This window comes from Ambystoma mexicanum, chromosome 4q, assembly GCF_040938575.1.
Source record: "Ambystoma mexicanum isolate Mex_15411 chromosome 4q, UKY_AmexF1_1, whole genome shotgun sequence".
In the NCBI taxonomy this organism is placed as follows: domain Eukaryota; kingdom Metazoa; phylum Chordata; class Amphibia; order Caudata; family Ambystomatidae; genus Ambystoma; species Ambystoma mexicanum.
This window is the reverse complement of record NC_090928.1, coordinates 514,685,985-514,703,396: the sequence shown is the minus strand read 5'-3', so window position 1 is coordinate 514,703,396 and position 17,412 is coordinate 514,685,985. Positions and strand designations below refer to the sequence as shown.

General features: G+C 46.0%; 1 protein-coding gene across 2 annotated transcripts in view; it reads left to right on the top strand.

Annotated features, from left to right (window-relative positions):
• Positions 1-17,412, top strand: part of KIZ (kizuna centrosomal protein) — a 2,038,369-nt gene that overhangs the window by 313,947 nt on the left and 1,707,010 nt on the right. For both annotated transcript variants that reach the window (XM_069608068.1, XM_069608067.1), the window contains one exon: positions 16,414-16,506. In XM_069608068.1, the coding sequence (XP_069464169.1) occupies positions 16,414-16,506 (93 nt within the window). The remainder of the gene's footprint in view (positions 1-16,413; positions 16,507-17,412) is intronic.

The following is a 17,412-nucleotide window of genomic DNA, read 5'->3' as shown; positions in this document are numbered from 1 at the left end:
TCTTGAATTGACTCGCAGTTGCCAAACCCGGAACTCTTTTGGATTGTTATTGTTTGCTTCCTGGTTTCCGTCTCGGAACGTCTTCTGAAGCTTTCCTGGTTGATTGCACTGCCCCTCGCGGTGTGCTCACGGAGACCGCAGGGCCTTTACCTGAAGCTTGAGTTATTACCTTTCGCCTCGAGATGGCCTCCTCCTTGTTACTTTGACAATAGTACTGCATTCCGCAATCTCAACTGTATCAGTTTGTCTCTCTGCCATATTGACTTCGCACCAACCGGAACACTCCAATAGTGATATCCTGTGTCCTGATTCCTTCTTCTTGGACTTCACTCCAAAGGTTATTTGGACCCACGTTGACTGTCCTGCCAAGTGCATTTCCAGACGCTTTCCAGTACATGCACCAACCCGTATGTAGCGTGTCCCTCGTGCCGTTGGGTGTGTTTTCCCATACTAACTCCCTGTTTGTTATTTTTTCCTGTCGTTGTGTCCTATCCACTTGGGATTCCACTTCAGTATTGTTCCCATCTCAGGTCAGTCTTTGTAGTTTACATTTACTAGTGGGATTATTCTGATCTATCTCGCATTCTCTCAATCTGGAGTATTTTCCTTCTATAGGAACAGGACCCGCTTCTCTATCCAACACCACCTAATCATACCTCAGGTACTCATTGTTGATTTGGTTATCTAGTAAACGTACTGTAACGTTTCTAATCATTTTTGTGGTTCCTTTACAGCATTCGGTTGGCGGTGCGCGTGTTCCCCGCACTTTTATACGATTGATACCTCTGTCTGTATTATTCGAACAGTAGAGTGATACATCGTAAAGAAGAGTCCCTCTTCTTGACGAAGCCTGATTATTATAATTCCGGGAGCTGGCGTACGAGAGGCTGATTGCTACTCAGATTACCACTCCTGTTTTACAAGGCTCTAATCCAACATCCCGACCATCTTGCAGTGTGGTGAGTAACACTGTTAGTATGGCTCCCAGAACTACAGGGCTGGCGTCAACTATGACTTCAGTCTTCCTTCCCGTGTTGAAGTAAGCCATGTCCTCTGCCTTGGAGATGTTGTTTTGGCTAGTTTCGAAGGTGTGTTGGAAGTCAGCTGACCACTGAAAGGGTTGATCCTTCCGCGTGTGTAGACGAAGAGGGTTGATGACCATTGCGTAATCTTGAAGATACCTTGAGCTGTAGCTCACGATTCCCAGAAATTAACGAAGTTCTGACATGTTTTGAGGTGGCTGGCCGGTGTCCAGTGCTGCTACCGTGTCTGGGTAGGGTTGCATGCCTTTGTCTGAAAATATGTTTCCGAAGAACCCGAATGAGCCCTTCCTGAACTCGCATTTTTTTTCTGTTGAGGGTCAGACCTGCCGCCTCGAGTGCCGTGCAGACCCTGTGTAGGGCTGCGTCGTGCTCTTCCTTCGATTTGCCAAACACGAGGACGTCCTCGGAATAGTTGAGGCAGTTGGGGACATGGCAGATGACTTTGTGGATCTCCTTTTGAAAGATGTGTGCCACTGACAGAATGCCAAAACTAAGCCGCTTGTCCTGAAAAAGACCGATGTGGGTGATGAAGGTGGTAATGCACCGTGATTTGTGGGCAATCTCGAGCTGGTGATAGCCTTTTGTGAGGTCTAACTTTGAGAAATATTTTGTGCTGTCTAATAGGTGTATCATGTCAATTATCCTGGGTGCTTGGTGCCTTTCTCGCTCGATTGCTTTGTTCACCCTCCTCATGTCCACGCACAGCCTGATGGAGCCGTCCAGCGTTTTCTTCGCAATGAGTACTAAGGTTGACACCCATGGGGTGGTTGCTGTCACCGGCTCGATGACCTGTTGTTTTAGGAGTTTGCTGATCTCCTCTTGAACTTGTCGTTGTATGTTGATTGGTAAGCCTTTTGTAGTGTTGAGCGACTGGCTTGACTTCAGGGTTGATGTGTAGCTTGATTTTCCGGTGTTTTAGCTTTCAGAGTCCTTTAAATCGGTTCGGGAATGCTGCTTCGATGTCTTCGGGCCTCGCGAGGTATTTGTGGGCCATTAGTTGGTATGGACTATATACATGGCAAATCCGCTATTCACTTCTGTTATAAGGACGTGTAGCAGAATCTTTGCTGCGTGGGCCTTGTGGGTGCATGTGGCTGTGATGACGCTTTTGCATGGTAGTGGTGAGGTGGATCCATATGTCGACGGTAGATTTCTTGAACTTTGAGGCCCTAGATAGTGCGTTGTAGGCCTCTTCGCTGATTATGTTGACTGTCCCCCCTGTGTCTATGAGGAATTCTATGGGGCTGCCGTTAACTTGGAGCTTAAGGACTGGACTGTGTTGAGTCACTGTGCTATTGTTCAGGGCCTACACATATCCTTTTTTGCGTTGGTGTTAGGCAGAAACCTGTGCAGTTCCCTCTGGGACCACTGCAAAAGATTTAGGACTACAGGTGTTTGGCAGTAAACCCACTTGGTAGCAGTCTGTACCACACAGATTCACTTGGTAGTTGTGGCTGAGCAGTCAGACTTCCCTCAAGAAGAGTTAGGCAGTATACAGAGTATTCACAATAGGTCAAGAGAACACAGTAGAACAAGTAAACACTGACCAGGGCTTGGTGTAAAACAGATATAATTATTTATTTAAAACCACATCTAGGAAAACACACTGGCACTAATACTAAGCAATTCAAAAACACGGTCACTAAAAGATATACACTCCCTTAAAAGAATATTAGAGAAGTCTTAAGTAAAGCCCCACTTATTTTCAGTCAGCGGTGAGCACTTAACGTAGATGGCACTCTAATAGTTCGTTTTAAAAAGGGAGAGAAGAGCAGAGAACAAGTTGAAACAGATCCCAACACTTTCATCAGAACATAACAAGAGGGAAAGGCAAAGTAAAACCGTGAAGTTAAAGTTCAAGCGGCCGGATCCACTTTCAGAGGATCCAAACGAAATGTGTCCATGGTCACACGGTTGCAGTGCACAAAAGTCTTGTAAAGGTTCAAAAAGGAGTTGGACCAAAGAAAGGGACCTGTTAGAGGGTCAAGGCGGCCAGCCCAGTCCAGAAGGTTAAGGGGTTATTATTACCTTGTAGCAATCTTTAGAAAGGGAGGCCTGGCAGACACGGTACCTTAAAGTGGTGAGAACGCTCCAGCGGGGGCAGTTGTTCCTGGCAGCGGGTGCAAGTCGGTGCTTCGTCCAGGGGAAGAGGGGATCTCGTCGTGGAGGAAGACAGGAGTCCGTTGCACTGGCAGGGAAGAAACCAGCCGCAGAGTATCTCAGGTACAAGGAGCGGTCCAGTGATTTGCGGTTCAGTGGTGAGTGGCTATCCAGCCGCCGGGGTGCTTGGCACGGGCAGTTCGACCACAAACCGGGCTGGGGTGCGAAGAAAGGAAGGTAAACTGGTTGTGCCCACCAGTCGGGGAAAGAAGCCTCTCCAGCCGGGAGATCTTCTCTGTCATCGGGAAGTGGTGAGTCGGTTCTGCAGGGTGGTGGTGTCGTCGTGGTAGGTCGGGTCAGCTTCCCCCTCGTCGGATTCTCAGGTCCTGTGGCGACTTCTAAAGTTCCAGTCCCCAAAGCCCTGCTTTTATGCAGAAAACCCCCATTCACTCAGCCTAGCTGTCACTCAAACATGCTAAGTGGTGAGCCGGCCGGCTCACCACTTGGGCCAATCACACAAGAGTGCGACTTGAGTTACCAAGGTAACTCAGTCCAGGGTGCCTAAACCCCCTCCCACACCCCCTGTGGTACCCAGACAGAGTGGCACCACTTTTGAAGGCTTCTGTGGAGAAGCCAGCCAAAAAGTGGAACAAAGGGCTCGACTTGGGTTGGAGTCACAGAAGAGAACACAAATGCCATTTTAGAATCGAGTCTTGGCAAAAAATACTAACCGGCGAATTAATATTAATTAAATAAACCGGCGGTATGTTCGAGGCTATGAGAATTAAATAATTAAAGTTGGTAGCCTCGAACAATGGGAAAATCCCATAGGAAAATATTCGCGGTCGAATATAAAAAGTAGTTTCCACTGCCACCAGCCAAAACTCGATCAGGGGGGACGGAGACGTGCCTCCTCGACTAACAGACCCCGGGGCAATCGAATTGCCCCGACCAGTACGTCCACAATATGATGGTTTGTACTGGTTTCTTTTAATAATTTGGGACTAGTAAAGCCAATGGTGACTTTACATGCCCTGGGAGACAGTAGTCAGTCCCAGGGTATGGAGTCTATGGTGGGGTGTCACTATGACACCCCTGTGTTACTGCACGGAGGGTGCGGTGTAACACACATAGGAAAAACACAAGAGACCCTATGGAGTAAAGGACCTCTTAGCCCATAAAACACATTACCAGTCAAAGGAATACCATAAATCATGTCCAAGAGTGGGAGAAAAAGAGTCTGACTCTTGGCAGGAGGAAAAGACCAACTCCAGAAATCCAGCAAAGCTGCTGGGGGACTCACTAGGTTGGGAAATTCAGCCTAAAGAGAGAATTCTCCCTAACAGTTGGTCTTCCCCCGAGGAGTCTGAGTCACTACTTGAGGGCGATCTCATTTCAATGTACCGGGCATAGCGTCTGCAGCCACTGCGTCTGGAGCCTTCGGGTGGTCGATGTTCTTCCTGAATGCAGGATCTGCTGTATTCGCGCTTGACACGCCTCAGCCTTCTGTATTCACTGTCTGGTCTGACCTTGTGTGGGCTTACCAGCGTAGTCTTCCATCGTTCCCTGAGTGATCTTCTGCTGATTTGGGGTATGGACACTTTTTTGCAGACGGCCCTAAAGTGGTCATCGCCACCACATGCAGCGCATTTCTGCCCCAGAGCTCGGCAATCTCCTTTGTGAGGGTATTCATATCCAGACCTGAAGCACGTGGCCTCAGAGCGTCTGGTCGGCAGGTATGGTATGGTGTGGTGTATAATTTGCCTACGGTATCGGGTTCAGGGACTTTGGGTTGTATCGTAACCTTGCCCATATTGTCTAGCTGGGATTCTACTGCCGCTTTCATGCGAGCTAGGGCTATGATCTCTTAGAGTGACCTTTTGCTTCTGCAAGAGTTTCTTACGGAATGCTTGAGTCGCAGCCAGCTATGACCTGGGACATTAAGAAGTCTTTGACTGGATGAACACCAACAACTTGAAAATCAACCCAGGAAAGGCAGAAATCATGATTATATCCAAAAACCAAGAGAACCACACCTGCATTCCCTGGCTGACGGAAATGGGAACCACGCCCACGCCATCTAAGGTAGTAAAAAACCTGGTAGTCCTAATGGACAACGCACTAACCTTAGAACCACGCAATAATCAAGAAATGCTTGTTCCTCCTTCACACAAGAAGAAGAATCCTACTGTTCCTTTCCTTCTCCCAAAAATACTTACAATTGTAACCCTCATCATGTCAAGAATCAGCTACGCAAACAGTCTCTACATCGGGATGCCAGAATACCTCCTGAAGAAACTACAAGGCATCCAAAATGCAGCAGCCAGGCTCCTCCTCAAACTATTCAGGAGAGACTACATCACTCCAGCACTAAAAATACTACATTGGCTCCCAATCAAACATCGTATCACCTTCAAAACAATTTGCATAACACACAGGGCAATCGACGGACAAGGAGTTGAATTCCTACTAAAGAAAATAACAATCTACAAGCCAACGAGACTCCTCAGATTAAGCAATGAAATCTGGCTGGAACCAAAACCATACGTCAAGAAAAAACTAGAGGGCTCCTCCTTCTCCCACCTGGCTGCAAAAACCTGGAACAGAACAACATCCCGAAAGAAATGAGAAACACCAAAGACCACCTACAATTTAGAAAACTACTATAAACCTGGCTCTTCAACTCCTCGGAACCTAGTTGAAACAACTAAACAATCAAACAGGAAACACAAAGAACAGATTGACAGAATATATGATACATGCATCACGCAGAACCGGCTCAGGGAAACTCCTACAACAACCAGAGAGATGTCTCTAGGAGGAACAGAACACAAGTGACAACCCCATGAGGACAGAAATTAGAATACATGCCCAACACTATCCAACAACCTCACCCACTCCATAAATGTTACTAAGTGCCTTAATTAGATAGAATTATGAATGTTAGCAAGTACCATATTTAGACAGAATTGTGATCATTAGCCCGCGCCGGACCCAGACAGAATTGTGAATAATAGCAAATACCACATTTAGTTAGAATGGTAAACATTAACCTACGTCACATCTAGATAGGACTTTGAAGGTTAGCAATCACACACTTAGATAGAAGCGTGAATGTTAGCAAGCGCCACACTTAGATAGAATAGTGAACATTAGCATGCGTCCCATCAAGAGAGAATCATAAATGCCGGCAGTGCCACATATAGATAGTATTGCGAATATTAGCCATTGCCACATCTAAAGTGCACTGGAAATATTAACAATGCCATAGTTCGATAGAATAGTTTATGCTAGCTTGATTTGCATCTAAACAGGCTTGAAGCTAGGTCAATAACACGTCCAGATACAATAGTGAATGTTGGGCATGCGTCATGTATAGACAGGACTGTGAATAGTAGCCAAGGCCGGATTTAGATAGAAATGCAGAGATATTCACAAGCCACACCGAGAAAGAATGTGAAAATTTAGCACACATCACCTCTATATAGCGAGGCCAATAACCTACACACTAACAATCTCACCCCTCTGCATACACCTCTCCAACTCTAACCAAACACAACCACAACCCTAAAGCACAACAAACTCCACAAACTTCACTACACCGCAACAACAAAACTAACCATAAATAGATTTGCACAACATCACACAACAGCTACCAAACGGTAAAGAACCCCAAGCTCAGCAAACAGTGTTAACTGACCTGAAGCTGCCAACAGGACATCACTGCTCTCTTGCACTGATCCCGCTCGCCCCCACTAACATCAAGCCCCCACCCCCTTGTCCTTTCAGATCTGCCAGAGCGCCAGGGGACCACTCCATTAAGATTAACCTTAGGGCCTCCTTGTTAGAGTATCAATGGAATTCAGTGTTTTAACTTTATTTTTAGTCTCATAACAAAATTGTCAAGAAATTCCCCTTTGTTTTGGCACGTTGTGTGAAAGATATGTCTTTCATAGTTGATGTTGGTGTGGGGTGCAAAGTATTTTGATAATTTTGTGTGTAGGTCCTGGAATGATGCCGTCTGGAGGTTGAGTGGTTCACCAGCAATAACTCTAACCGCAGGTCCAACTGCCATTGACAGTGTTTTTGAGTCTTTCGTTGTCATTGAGCTCTATGGCTTCTACATAAAACTTGAAATCTCCTAGCCAGATCGTCCATCGTGGCCCCAGGTTGCTGGTGTCACGGAGGTCGAATGCGTGGGGTAGATGCAGTATTTGCGATCCTCCGCCCAAGGGGAGGATGGGTCCTGAGGCGCTACCGCCTGACGTGCATGCAATGTCATCGCCTGACATGGTTTGCGTTCTGTGGCTTTCTAGGAGCGTTATTGCAGTTCAGTGGCAGGGGTTGGGGGTGGGTCTTCCTGCCCTCTTGCCTGCCTGTTATGTCAGTCTGTGGGGTAGGCATCGCTTGTGTACAGGTTGTTTGCAGCCCTGTCCTTTTCTAGGTGGGGTCTTGCTGTGCCCCTCTTGGCCCTTTCTGCTACTTATCTGTAGGCCCCTACTGGCCAGGGGAGAGCAGGTGTGGGGCCTGATTATTGAACACTCTGTGCGCCTTTGACTGTTTTGCAGGGAGGTTGGCAGCCCATCTGTACCTCGAGTTTTTATTCAGGCTTCCTGCGATGGGAGGCACTCTGATGCGCGTGGCGTGTGCCCGACGGCACCCTCCGGTATCTCACAGCTACAGGCTCCGTTGTCTCGCTGACATGTGCGGCGCAGTTCCTATGTAGGCGTGGGTTCCTCCCTGGACCCCATTGTCTACAGTGTAAACTCAGGCCTCTGGTGCTCTGGAGGCCACCCGAGCAGGGAGGCCTTAGTTAAATAATGAGGCTGACAGGTAATGGCCGGTGGAAATCAGGCACGTCTTTATTCCGCACAGTTAACTGCTTAACTGCCAAAACCTTGTTCGTCTTGTCCCACACCCTCCCTAGCCCAACGTCCCTTCCCTTGTGTCCCGGCCCAAACGTGGGTCATGCCACATAGTGATGCGGGAGGGCGCTTTGCCCAATAGTCACGACATGACAGCACATCTTCAAAGTTTAGAAATTGGGTCCTTTGCAAAAAGTACTTTTACCGTACAGTATTTTTTTCTGTTTTAGTTTTAGCTGAAAGTTGGCAAAGATAACTTTTCCAAAATATTTCTAAATGGTGTGGTCTATCAGGTTTGTGCACGGATATAGTGTAGTTCAGTTTGTTTTTTTCCATTCTGTACAGCTTTCATCTAGTTAGGTGTTTTGTGTGACTCTTAAATGATAACTTCAGGCACACCCTGATTGGATGACTATTCCAATCACTCCATTCATACCACTTGCTCTGATCCACCCCCCGTCCCCCTCTCTCTCCTAGCCATCCAAATAGTGTTTTGCTGCCAAACTTCACCTTATAGTTCAATATCCCCTAGTAGTTATTGTTGAAAGTTTTGAAATGTGTGCACTTCATGGTTTACACACTATTACATTCAAAATAGACGTGGGATGACGTCTTTTTAACTGTCTGTACTTAATGTAATAATTTGCATAAGCTAGGTTACAGACGTTTGAAGCATGCTAAGTATTAACTAGGTTTGTGGGCTATATGTAAGCACTGTTTGTGACTTTACAGCACCCTTTAAGAACGAGTTGACACCATCTCAGAATGTGCTGTAAATTCACCATTATGTAAACATGGCTTGCACACCTAATAATTATGTTGTTGCTGTTATGTTACAAATAGAAATGGTAAAAAGACTTTCGTACAAGAAAGATACGATCTTTCTACTATGCCTATTCTTAATGTACTAGTCGGCATAAGCTAATGTGCACATGTTTTTAAACTTTCAAATATATTTATACTGGTTATATTGGTCATATTTAAGTACTTTTAGTGAATTTACAGCATTTCTAAAATCAAGAAACGACTGACCTTAAGGTAGGCTTGGTGTGCCCTAAAGAGACACGACCGTCCTGGGGATGGGATTGATCCCGGTAGGAGGCAGACAACCTTTAAAGTAATGTGGATGTTTGGAGAAGCAACAGAAGCAGATTTGCCGATGGTTAGAAAAGAAAACAGAAGGCGAGAGAAGAGGTGGCAGGAGAGAGGAGGGTAGAAGGCTGGTGGGGTAGGGTAAGAGGTGTGGAGAGATGGAGAGGAGAAACATCTATGCGAGTGAGGAGTAGAGTGAAAGGAGTGGAGAGGAACCAAGGAGCAATCTCATCATGAGTTGGGAGGCAGTTGAGACAATTAAAGTGGCGAAGAAGAACAGCAAGTGGAGGAAGGAGGAGAGACACAGTAAGGTAATTGGAGGCAGCTTCCAGGAAGGAAAGGAGAATACATTTTAGGATAAGCTTGATGATAACCTCAGGAAGAGAGAGTTGGTAATGACATGTGGAGAAAAGCCAAGGTGGCTGACCAAGTGCAAGGAGGAAAGTCGGGAAAACGAAGTTCGAAGAGGGGGAATGTCGGGCCCTGAAAAGACTGATATAGCAGGGTGATCATGGGTGGGTGGAGGAAAAAGCACATGGCAGAGTGTTGAGAAGGTTCAGACCGAGCAGAGAAGTGTGAGACGCGAAGAGAGGGACTTGGAGAGGTTCCCATAGGTATGAGCATGTGAAGGGATGTCCAACAGTACAGTAAGTGGGCTGGTGGAAAGTAGAGCCAGGACCCTGAGACACAGAGGTGGCAAGGCGCTTACAGCCAGGTTTGTGCAAACTCTCAGGTGGCCTCTTGGGAGGTTGACTGTGGGCCTTTGAGAGGCTGTTGCTCTCAGAATCTGTAGGTTTGTCACTCACACTTTCCTTCCCACTAGCCCACTCCTCACCTGATGATTCTGTGGGGGTCTTTACGGATTCATCTGATGAGCTTTCCGGCTTTTGCCTCCAGGCTGTCTTTGTCGTTGTCTTGACGATCTTATTCTTCTGTTTGACGAAATAGGAGCCAGCTCCCCCGGAGGCCATCTTGCCTATAAGCAATTAACCCGGCAGCGGGGAACTCCGGGGAGCCCACCCCAAACCAGGGAAAAGCCTTGCCGAAAAACCCTGGAAGATTGTGTAGCTGTAGCTGACAGGAAGTTGTTGGCGTGTGTCCGTACTTCAATAACCAGCATGCACTGGTAAGTGTTCTTTGTGAATAGGTATTACGGTCCAGTGCGGAACAGCACAAACAGTACAGTACTCCGGTCCAGTGCGGAACAGCACAAACAGTACAGTACTCCAAAGAACTTGGACAACGAAGAGTTCCCAGCAAAAAGGCGTCTGATGGCAATAAGACGCTGAAGCAGGTGTGAGTATTAGAAGGCAGCGCAGAGCGCGTAAAGCAGCGGAAGCAGATAACAGACAGGAAAGCGGAACATACGGGAGTAGGAAACCGCGAACTGCGGTAACGGAAAGACACAGGCAGACTAACAGGTAAGGAAGGCACAGGAAACACAGAGTAACCACTGGAGGCAGAGCACAAGCGAGGTGTACTCACGTCGGCAGCAAGAAAGTTGCAACGCTCAGGTGTTCTCCATTTTCCGGTACTTGTAGGCAGTACAACAGAAAGACTAGACCGCACCTTGCAGTTACTCGGAGTCTAGTCCTTCTTCCATATCGCCCATCTGCTCCATACTTTCCAAGGGCGATATATGACAGTATGACCCCTTCTCAGCGGTCCTCCTCCCGGTTTACCCGGGTGTAGTCGATGAAACCTTCGGATGAGTTGGGCTGCAGAGATGTGACTGACCGGTTCCCATGAACTTTCTGATCTTGGGTATCCTTTCCATAATACTAGATACTGTAAGGTGCCTTTCTTGTATCTTGAATCCAATAATCTGGATACTTCATACTCCTTCGATGTTTCAATGGGTAGGTTACCGGTTCCTCTCTTCCTTCTTTTTCGAGGATCTTCCACATATTCCTTTAGTAAAGAGGTGTGAAACACTGGATGTATCCTTTGGAGTTTTGCAGGAAGAGCCAATCGAAAGGCAACTGGATTGATCTTGGCAGTAATCTTGAAAGGTCCGATAAAACGGGGAGAAAACTTTCCTTGATGTACCCATCGGGGCAAAAACTTGGTAGATAACCATACCTTGGTACCAATGTCCCATTGTGGATTGGGCCTTCGCTTAAGATCAGCCCACTTCTTGTTCTCTATACGGGAGGTTTCAAGATTAGACTTGGTGCTTTTGTGAAGAGACTGAAGGGTGTCCAAAAGATGGTCCACAGACGGAATGTTAGTAGACACCGGACCAAACAGAGGAATGTGTCTGGGATGAACACCGTAGGTACAGAAAAAAGGACTCATGCCTGTCGAGGAATGTCTTGTATTATTATAAGAGAATTCTGCCATAGGAAGTAGGTGAAACCAATCATTTTGCTCCTGATTACAAAAGCACTTAATGTATTGTTCCAATGTTGCATTAAGACGTTCTGTCTGCCCATTGCTCTCAGGGTGGAATCCTGATGACAGTTATCTTTTTATACCCAGGGTCTTGCACAAGGCAGTCCAAAACTTCGAAGTGAATTGTGAGCCTCTATCCGAGACTATGGATTGCGGAAGACCATGTAACCTAACCACGTCTTTCAGAAACACCTCCGCAGTGATACTTGCTGTCGGTAGACCTTTCAATGGTGAAAAATGCGCTAGTTTACTGAATGAATCCACAGTGACCATTATGGCCGTATGTCCATTGGAAACTGGAAGGTCTACAATAAAGTCTGTGGAAATGTGTTGCCACGGCCCATCTGGTAGAACGTCCTGTTGAAGTAAGCCTAATGGTTTACAATAAGCATATTTATTCTGAGCACATATGGGACACGTAGCCACATATTCTTTGATGTCTTTTCTCATGGTAGGCCACCAAAACTGTCTAGACACCAATTCCATGGTGGCAAGTTGACCCTTGTGTCCTGCTGATGGGATGTCGTGACACCAAGCCATGGCCTGTTCTTGTAGATCCTGAGTGGGTAAGAATAAAGCATTTTTCATAAACGCCAGATTTCCTTTTTGGGGTCATTCCATAGTCTATCTTTCTGTTATTCTCTTGGGCTTTCTGTACTTGTTGAAGGAACGTGTTAACCATATTGATGAACTTTTTCCCTGCTAGAAGAATTTCTGGACCTTGATATCCTCCACAGTCACTCCCTTGACTGCGGGAAAGAGCATCTGCTAATGAGTTATCCTTTCCTGGTAAATAGGTGATTACAAAATCAAATTGAGAAAAAAAATAGGCCCATCTGGCATGTCTGGAATTTCGGCATTCCATTTTCTGTAACACCTTTAAATTCTGGTGATCTGTACGAACTTGAAAAGGACAAACTGCTCCTTGTAAAAAGTGTCTCCACTCCTCGCAGGCTTGTCTTATGGCCAGAAGTTCTCTTTCCAGCACTGAGTAATTTCGTTCACTGGGACTAAGGGTTCTGGAATAATAAGCTATAGGGTGTTCCAACCCGTCTTCTTTCTTTTGTAACAAAGCAGCTCCAATCGCTCCTCCTGAAGCATCGGTCTCCACAATAAATGGTAAGGATTGGTCCGGTTGTCTCAGGATAGGTGCTGTCACAAATGCTTCCTTAAGCCTTTGAAATGCCAGATCCGTCTTCTGGTCCCAGAGAAACTTGACTCCCTTTTTAAGGAGATTAGTAATAGGAAGGATGATGTCTGAAAAGTTAGGTATAAACTTGCGATAAAAGTTTGCAAGTCCCAAAAACCTTTGTATATCCTTAACTGAATTGGGTGTGGACCACTGTGTTATAGCTTGAGTTTTGGCTGGATCCATCTGTACCCGATCTTCGGAGAGGATGAATCCTAAGTAGGGTACTGTAGTAACTTCAAAAACACATTCTTCAGGTTTGGCCAATAGACTATTGTGTCTTAATCTGTGGAGAACTTCTTTGACGTGTTGACGATGTTCAGCCAGAGTGTCAGAGAATATGAGAATGTCGTCCAAATAAACCACAACAGAGGAATACAACATGTCTGCAAATATCTTGTCCATGAAGCGTTGAAACTGGGACGGTGCATTTACCAAACCAAAGGGCATAACCCTGTACTCGTAGTGTCCCAGGGGAGTCCTGAAAGCTGTCTTCCATTCGTCCCCTTCACGAATACGAAGTAGGTGATAAGCTCCTCGAAGATCTAATTTGGTAAAGAGATGTGCTCCTTGGACTGCCTCAATAATGTCTTTCATTAAGGGCATAGGATACCTGTCTCGTATAGTCAGACTGTTCAAACCCCGGTAATCTGTGCAGTGTCTTAGTTCTGTGGTTCCTTTTTTCGAGATAAAAAAAAGAGATGCCCCTGCTGACGATGAGGATTCCCGTATGAGGCCATTTTGTAGGTTGATTGACAGGTATTCCCTCAATGCCTCCTTTTCAGGTAAAGATAAAGGGAACATCCTTCCAAAGGGTACTTCAGCCTCCGGAATTAGTTCGATCTTGCAGTCTTCTTTTCGATGAGGAGGAAGATTCCTCAGTTGGGTGTCTAAGAAGAACACGTCCTCATATTCCAGGTACTGGATGCGAATTGCATTGACACTGAGGACGGTATTTTGTATTGTTGGAAGCACACAGGACAAAGCGGGTTCATTAGTCAAACACTGTTGAGCACAATACGTGGATCTGAACTCTACTGTGTTAAGTTGCCAGTCAATTGCCGGGTTGTGTTTTCTGAGCCTTGGTATGCCTAATATGACTGGAAAATGAGCTGCTCGAATGAGATCGAAAGATAGGTACTCAGAATGATTTGACACTCTGACCCGTAATTCCTGTGTTTCCTGACAAATGGGTCCGGAAGTCAAAGGTGTGCCATCCACGCCTTCTACTGGAATCGGTTTGATCTTAGGACGTCGAGGCAGGTGGTGTTCATTAGCCCACTTATCATCTACGAAGTTACCAGCAGCTCCACAGTCCAGCATAGCTAAACATTCAATAGGTTTAGTAGAGTGGCAGTCTAACGTAATCTTAACCACCATCAGTGTGTTATTGCTGATCAAAGCTGGCTGAGCATTAGCACAGGGATGCATAGATGTCTCCCCTTCCTTATCCCTGTTCAAGGTTGGGGTCTTTCGTTTCCCTGCTTTCTGGGAGGGACTTCTGGGCAATTTCGCAACAAATGTGTGTTGGACCCACAATACATGCAAAGTCCAAGATCCTTGCGTCTCTTCCGTTCGTTGGCTGTAAGTGGTCCTCTCGCAGTTCCTATCTGCATTGGTTCTTCGTGTTGAACCCTTTCAGGTACTGAGGGTAGACTAGTGAAAGGTACTAAAGACCGGGGCTTCCTCTTCTCAGCTTTCCTTTCCGACATGCGGAATTCTATCTGTAATACCAATGACACGAGTTCCTGAAATGAAGCAGGTCTGGCTACTCTGGCCAGTTCGTCCTTTATGTCTTCATGCAGACCCCGACGGAAAATTGCCTGCTGTGCTGTTTCTGGCTAACCTGCTTCACTTGCCACCTTCTGAAAACAGGTAACATATGTCTGTATGTCTGAGTTTCCTTGACGTATGTCTAATAGGTTTTCAAAGGTGGAGAATAAGACTTCAGGCCTCTCGAATCTTTCTTTGAAACGTGTTACAAAGGCACCATAGTTATTTAACGCTGGGTCTGAGTTTGTCACTAGTGGGGTGGCCCAGGCTAGGGCATTACCAGCTAAGTTCGAAATTAGAAAACCCACTTTTGTTCGATCCAACTCGTATGTCTTGGGCCGAAAAGTATAGTGTATTGTGCAGGCATCCAGAAACTCCTTCAATTTCCTGGGGTTTCCCTCATATTTACCACAAGGTAGGGATAAAGGAGGTAGTTCTCCTCTGTAATCATCTCTCTGTTGCCTCAATGCGGCATTATCAGTTTTTAGGGTTTGTACTTCAACCCTCAGAGCTTGTATGGCGTTAACCATCTCCTGATACTGTTCAAGACTAGCCATCTTCTCTAGGTGTTGCAATCTCTCAGAATCTGTAGGTTTGTCACTCACACTTTCCTTCCCACTAGCCCACTCCTCACCTGATGATTCTGTGGGGGTCTTTACGGATTCGTCTGATGAGCTTTCCGGCTTTTCCCTCCAGGCTGTCTTGACGGTCTTATTCTTCTGTTTGACGAAATAGGAGCGAGCTCCCCCGGAGGCCACCTTGCCTATAAGCAATTAACCCGGCAGCGGGGAACTCCGGGGAGCCCACCCCAAACCAGGGAAAAGCCTTGCTGAAAAACCCTGGAAGATTGTGTAGCTGTAGCTGACAGGAAGTTGTTGGCGTGTGTCCGTACTTCAATAACCAGCATGCACTGGTAAGTGTTCTTTGTGAATAGGTATTACGGTCCAGTGCGGAACAGCACAAACAGTACAGTACTCCGGTCCAGTGCGCAACAGCACAAACAGTACAGTACTCCAAAGAACTTGGACAACGAAGAGTTCCCAGCAAAAAGGCGTCCGATGGCAATAAGACGCTGAAGCAGGTGTGAGTATTAGAAGGCAGCGCAGAGCGCGTAAAGCAGCGGAAGCAGATAACAGACAGGAAAGCGGAACATACGGGAGTAGGAAACCGCAAACTGCGGTAACGGAAAGACACGGGCAGACTAACAGGTAAGGAAGGCACAGGAAACACAGAGTAACCACTGGAGGCAGAGCACAAGCGAGGTGTACTCACGTCGGCAGCAAGAAAGTTGCAACGCTCAGGTGTTCTCCATTTTCCGGTACTTGTAGGCAGTACAACAGAAAGACTAGACCGCACCTTGCAGTTACTCGGAGTCTAGTCCTTCTTCCATATCGCCCATCTGCTCCCTACTTTCCAAGGGCGATATATGACAGTTGCTCAGTCTCCATCTCCGGCATAAATGGAACCAGTGGCCAGAAATCCAGGCCTGTGACCGAGGGGATGGTGTCACCATCCATGCAAGCAGCATAGAAGATTTTAAGAAAGCAGGAAGCTCAAGAAGGGAGTGTGGGGACACTTCATGCCCGAGACTGTGATTTATCCTGGGGGAGATCGTGAGACATTTGCAGAATTGAAGAGAACAAGCCAACCTGTTTCGTGTATTTGTGTTATTACATTGAGTTTCAAATATCCCCAATAAAACCCTTTGCAAAGATACTACTGAGGTTTTGCGTTTTTGTGGATTCCACTCTGCTTAGTAACCTAGTTCCTGGACAAAAGTCTAGGTGGATCATTTTGAAAACCCCATTGTGCTAGGTGACTTAAATCCTCTATATGTTGGCTTTAGTGATTTATGCTCTTGAATATTGATGAATGACATTTTATTCTAAAAAGGCAACCCAGATTTACTTGCCAGAATGTGACAAGAATATTGAAGAAGAATGTCTTGTTTCCTTAGTCGGAGTACCAAAAGTATATGCACAGAAAGCTGGCAGTCTTGAAGAAAAGTGCACAGATCACCTATGATGAAGAGAATGATCCAAGTGGGCAGGTAAGAGGATTTTAAAATAGCGTTTACTATTTTGATCATATTTTGCTTCATGTCTGTCTTTGTTAGTGATTTTTTTAATAAAAATGTTAACTTTGGAAGGATGATGTTCTATTAGCTTTAGTTCAACTTACCTTTGTTTAGAAGTTATGGAGCCCTATAACTTCACTGTGGGACTATTGCTGGCAGGTGTTAAAAATCCCTGCAACTGCAAGCTGCTTCCCAATCCACCTGTGATTGGCACGGTATCAAAATGTAAATGTTAGTTCCACTGTATAGACTTATAGCTGGAAATTGTGAAATACCTCTGACACTTCCAACAGCTTCCCGATCCACCTCTGACAGGTTCTTTAAAAAAAAGTGCCATTACAGCTGCGCCATTCCCAATGGTGGTGTGAGTTTGGTTTTGAGCATAATTTATTTTGTGCATACAGCGAGGGAGGATCAGCAGAGCGCCCTCTGGGTGTTTTTCAACTCGCGGCGCTACCGGCATGAAACAAAATGGATTCATATAACATATATAGGCCCCCGGCTGTCTGGGTGGATATTTTGGCACAGATAGTGATGGTGGTAATTACCACCAACACCAGAGGTATTTTTCCAAATACCTCTGGTGGTGTTTGTAATTGCCACTTGCAGTGTTTCTGAAACACACCTTCACACCCCCTTCACGCCCCTTTTCCATGTCCCCATCGCAACTTTTAAATACTTGCGGAGGCATTTTACAATTGTACGCCATCACTGCTGTGCAAGTAAAACATTGTCCGATATTTTTCAAGGAGAAAATCGTACCTGTAATCCTTAAGTAATTTCTGCCAATAGTATTTCCCGGGAATTCCTTTAAAGGGAAGAGTGGTAACGGAGGTGGTATTTGGAAAATACTGCCTGTTTTTTCATTACTCCCCAGAG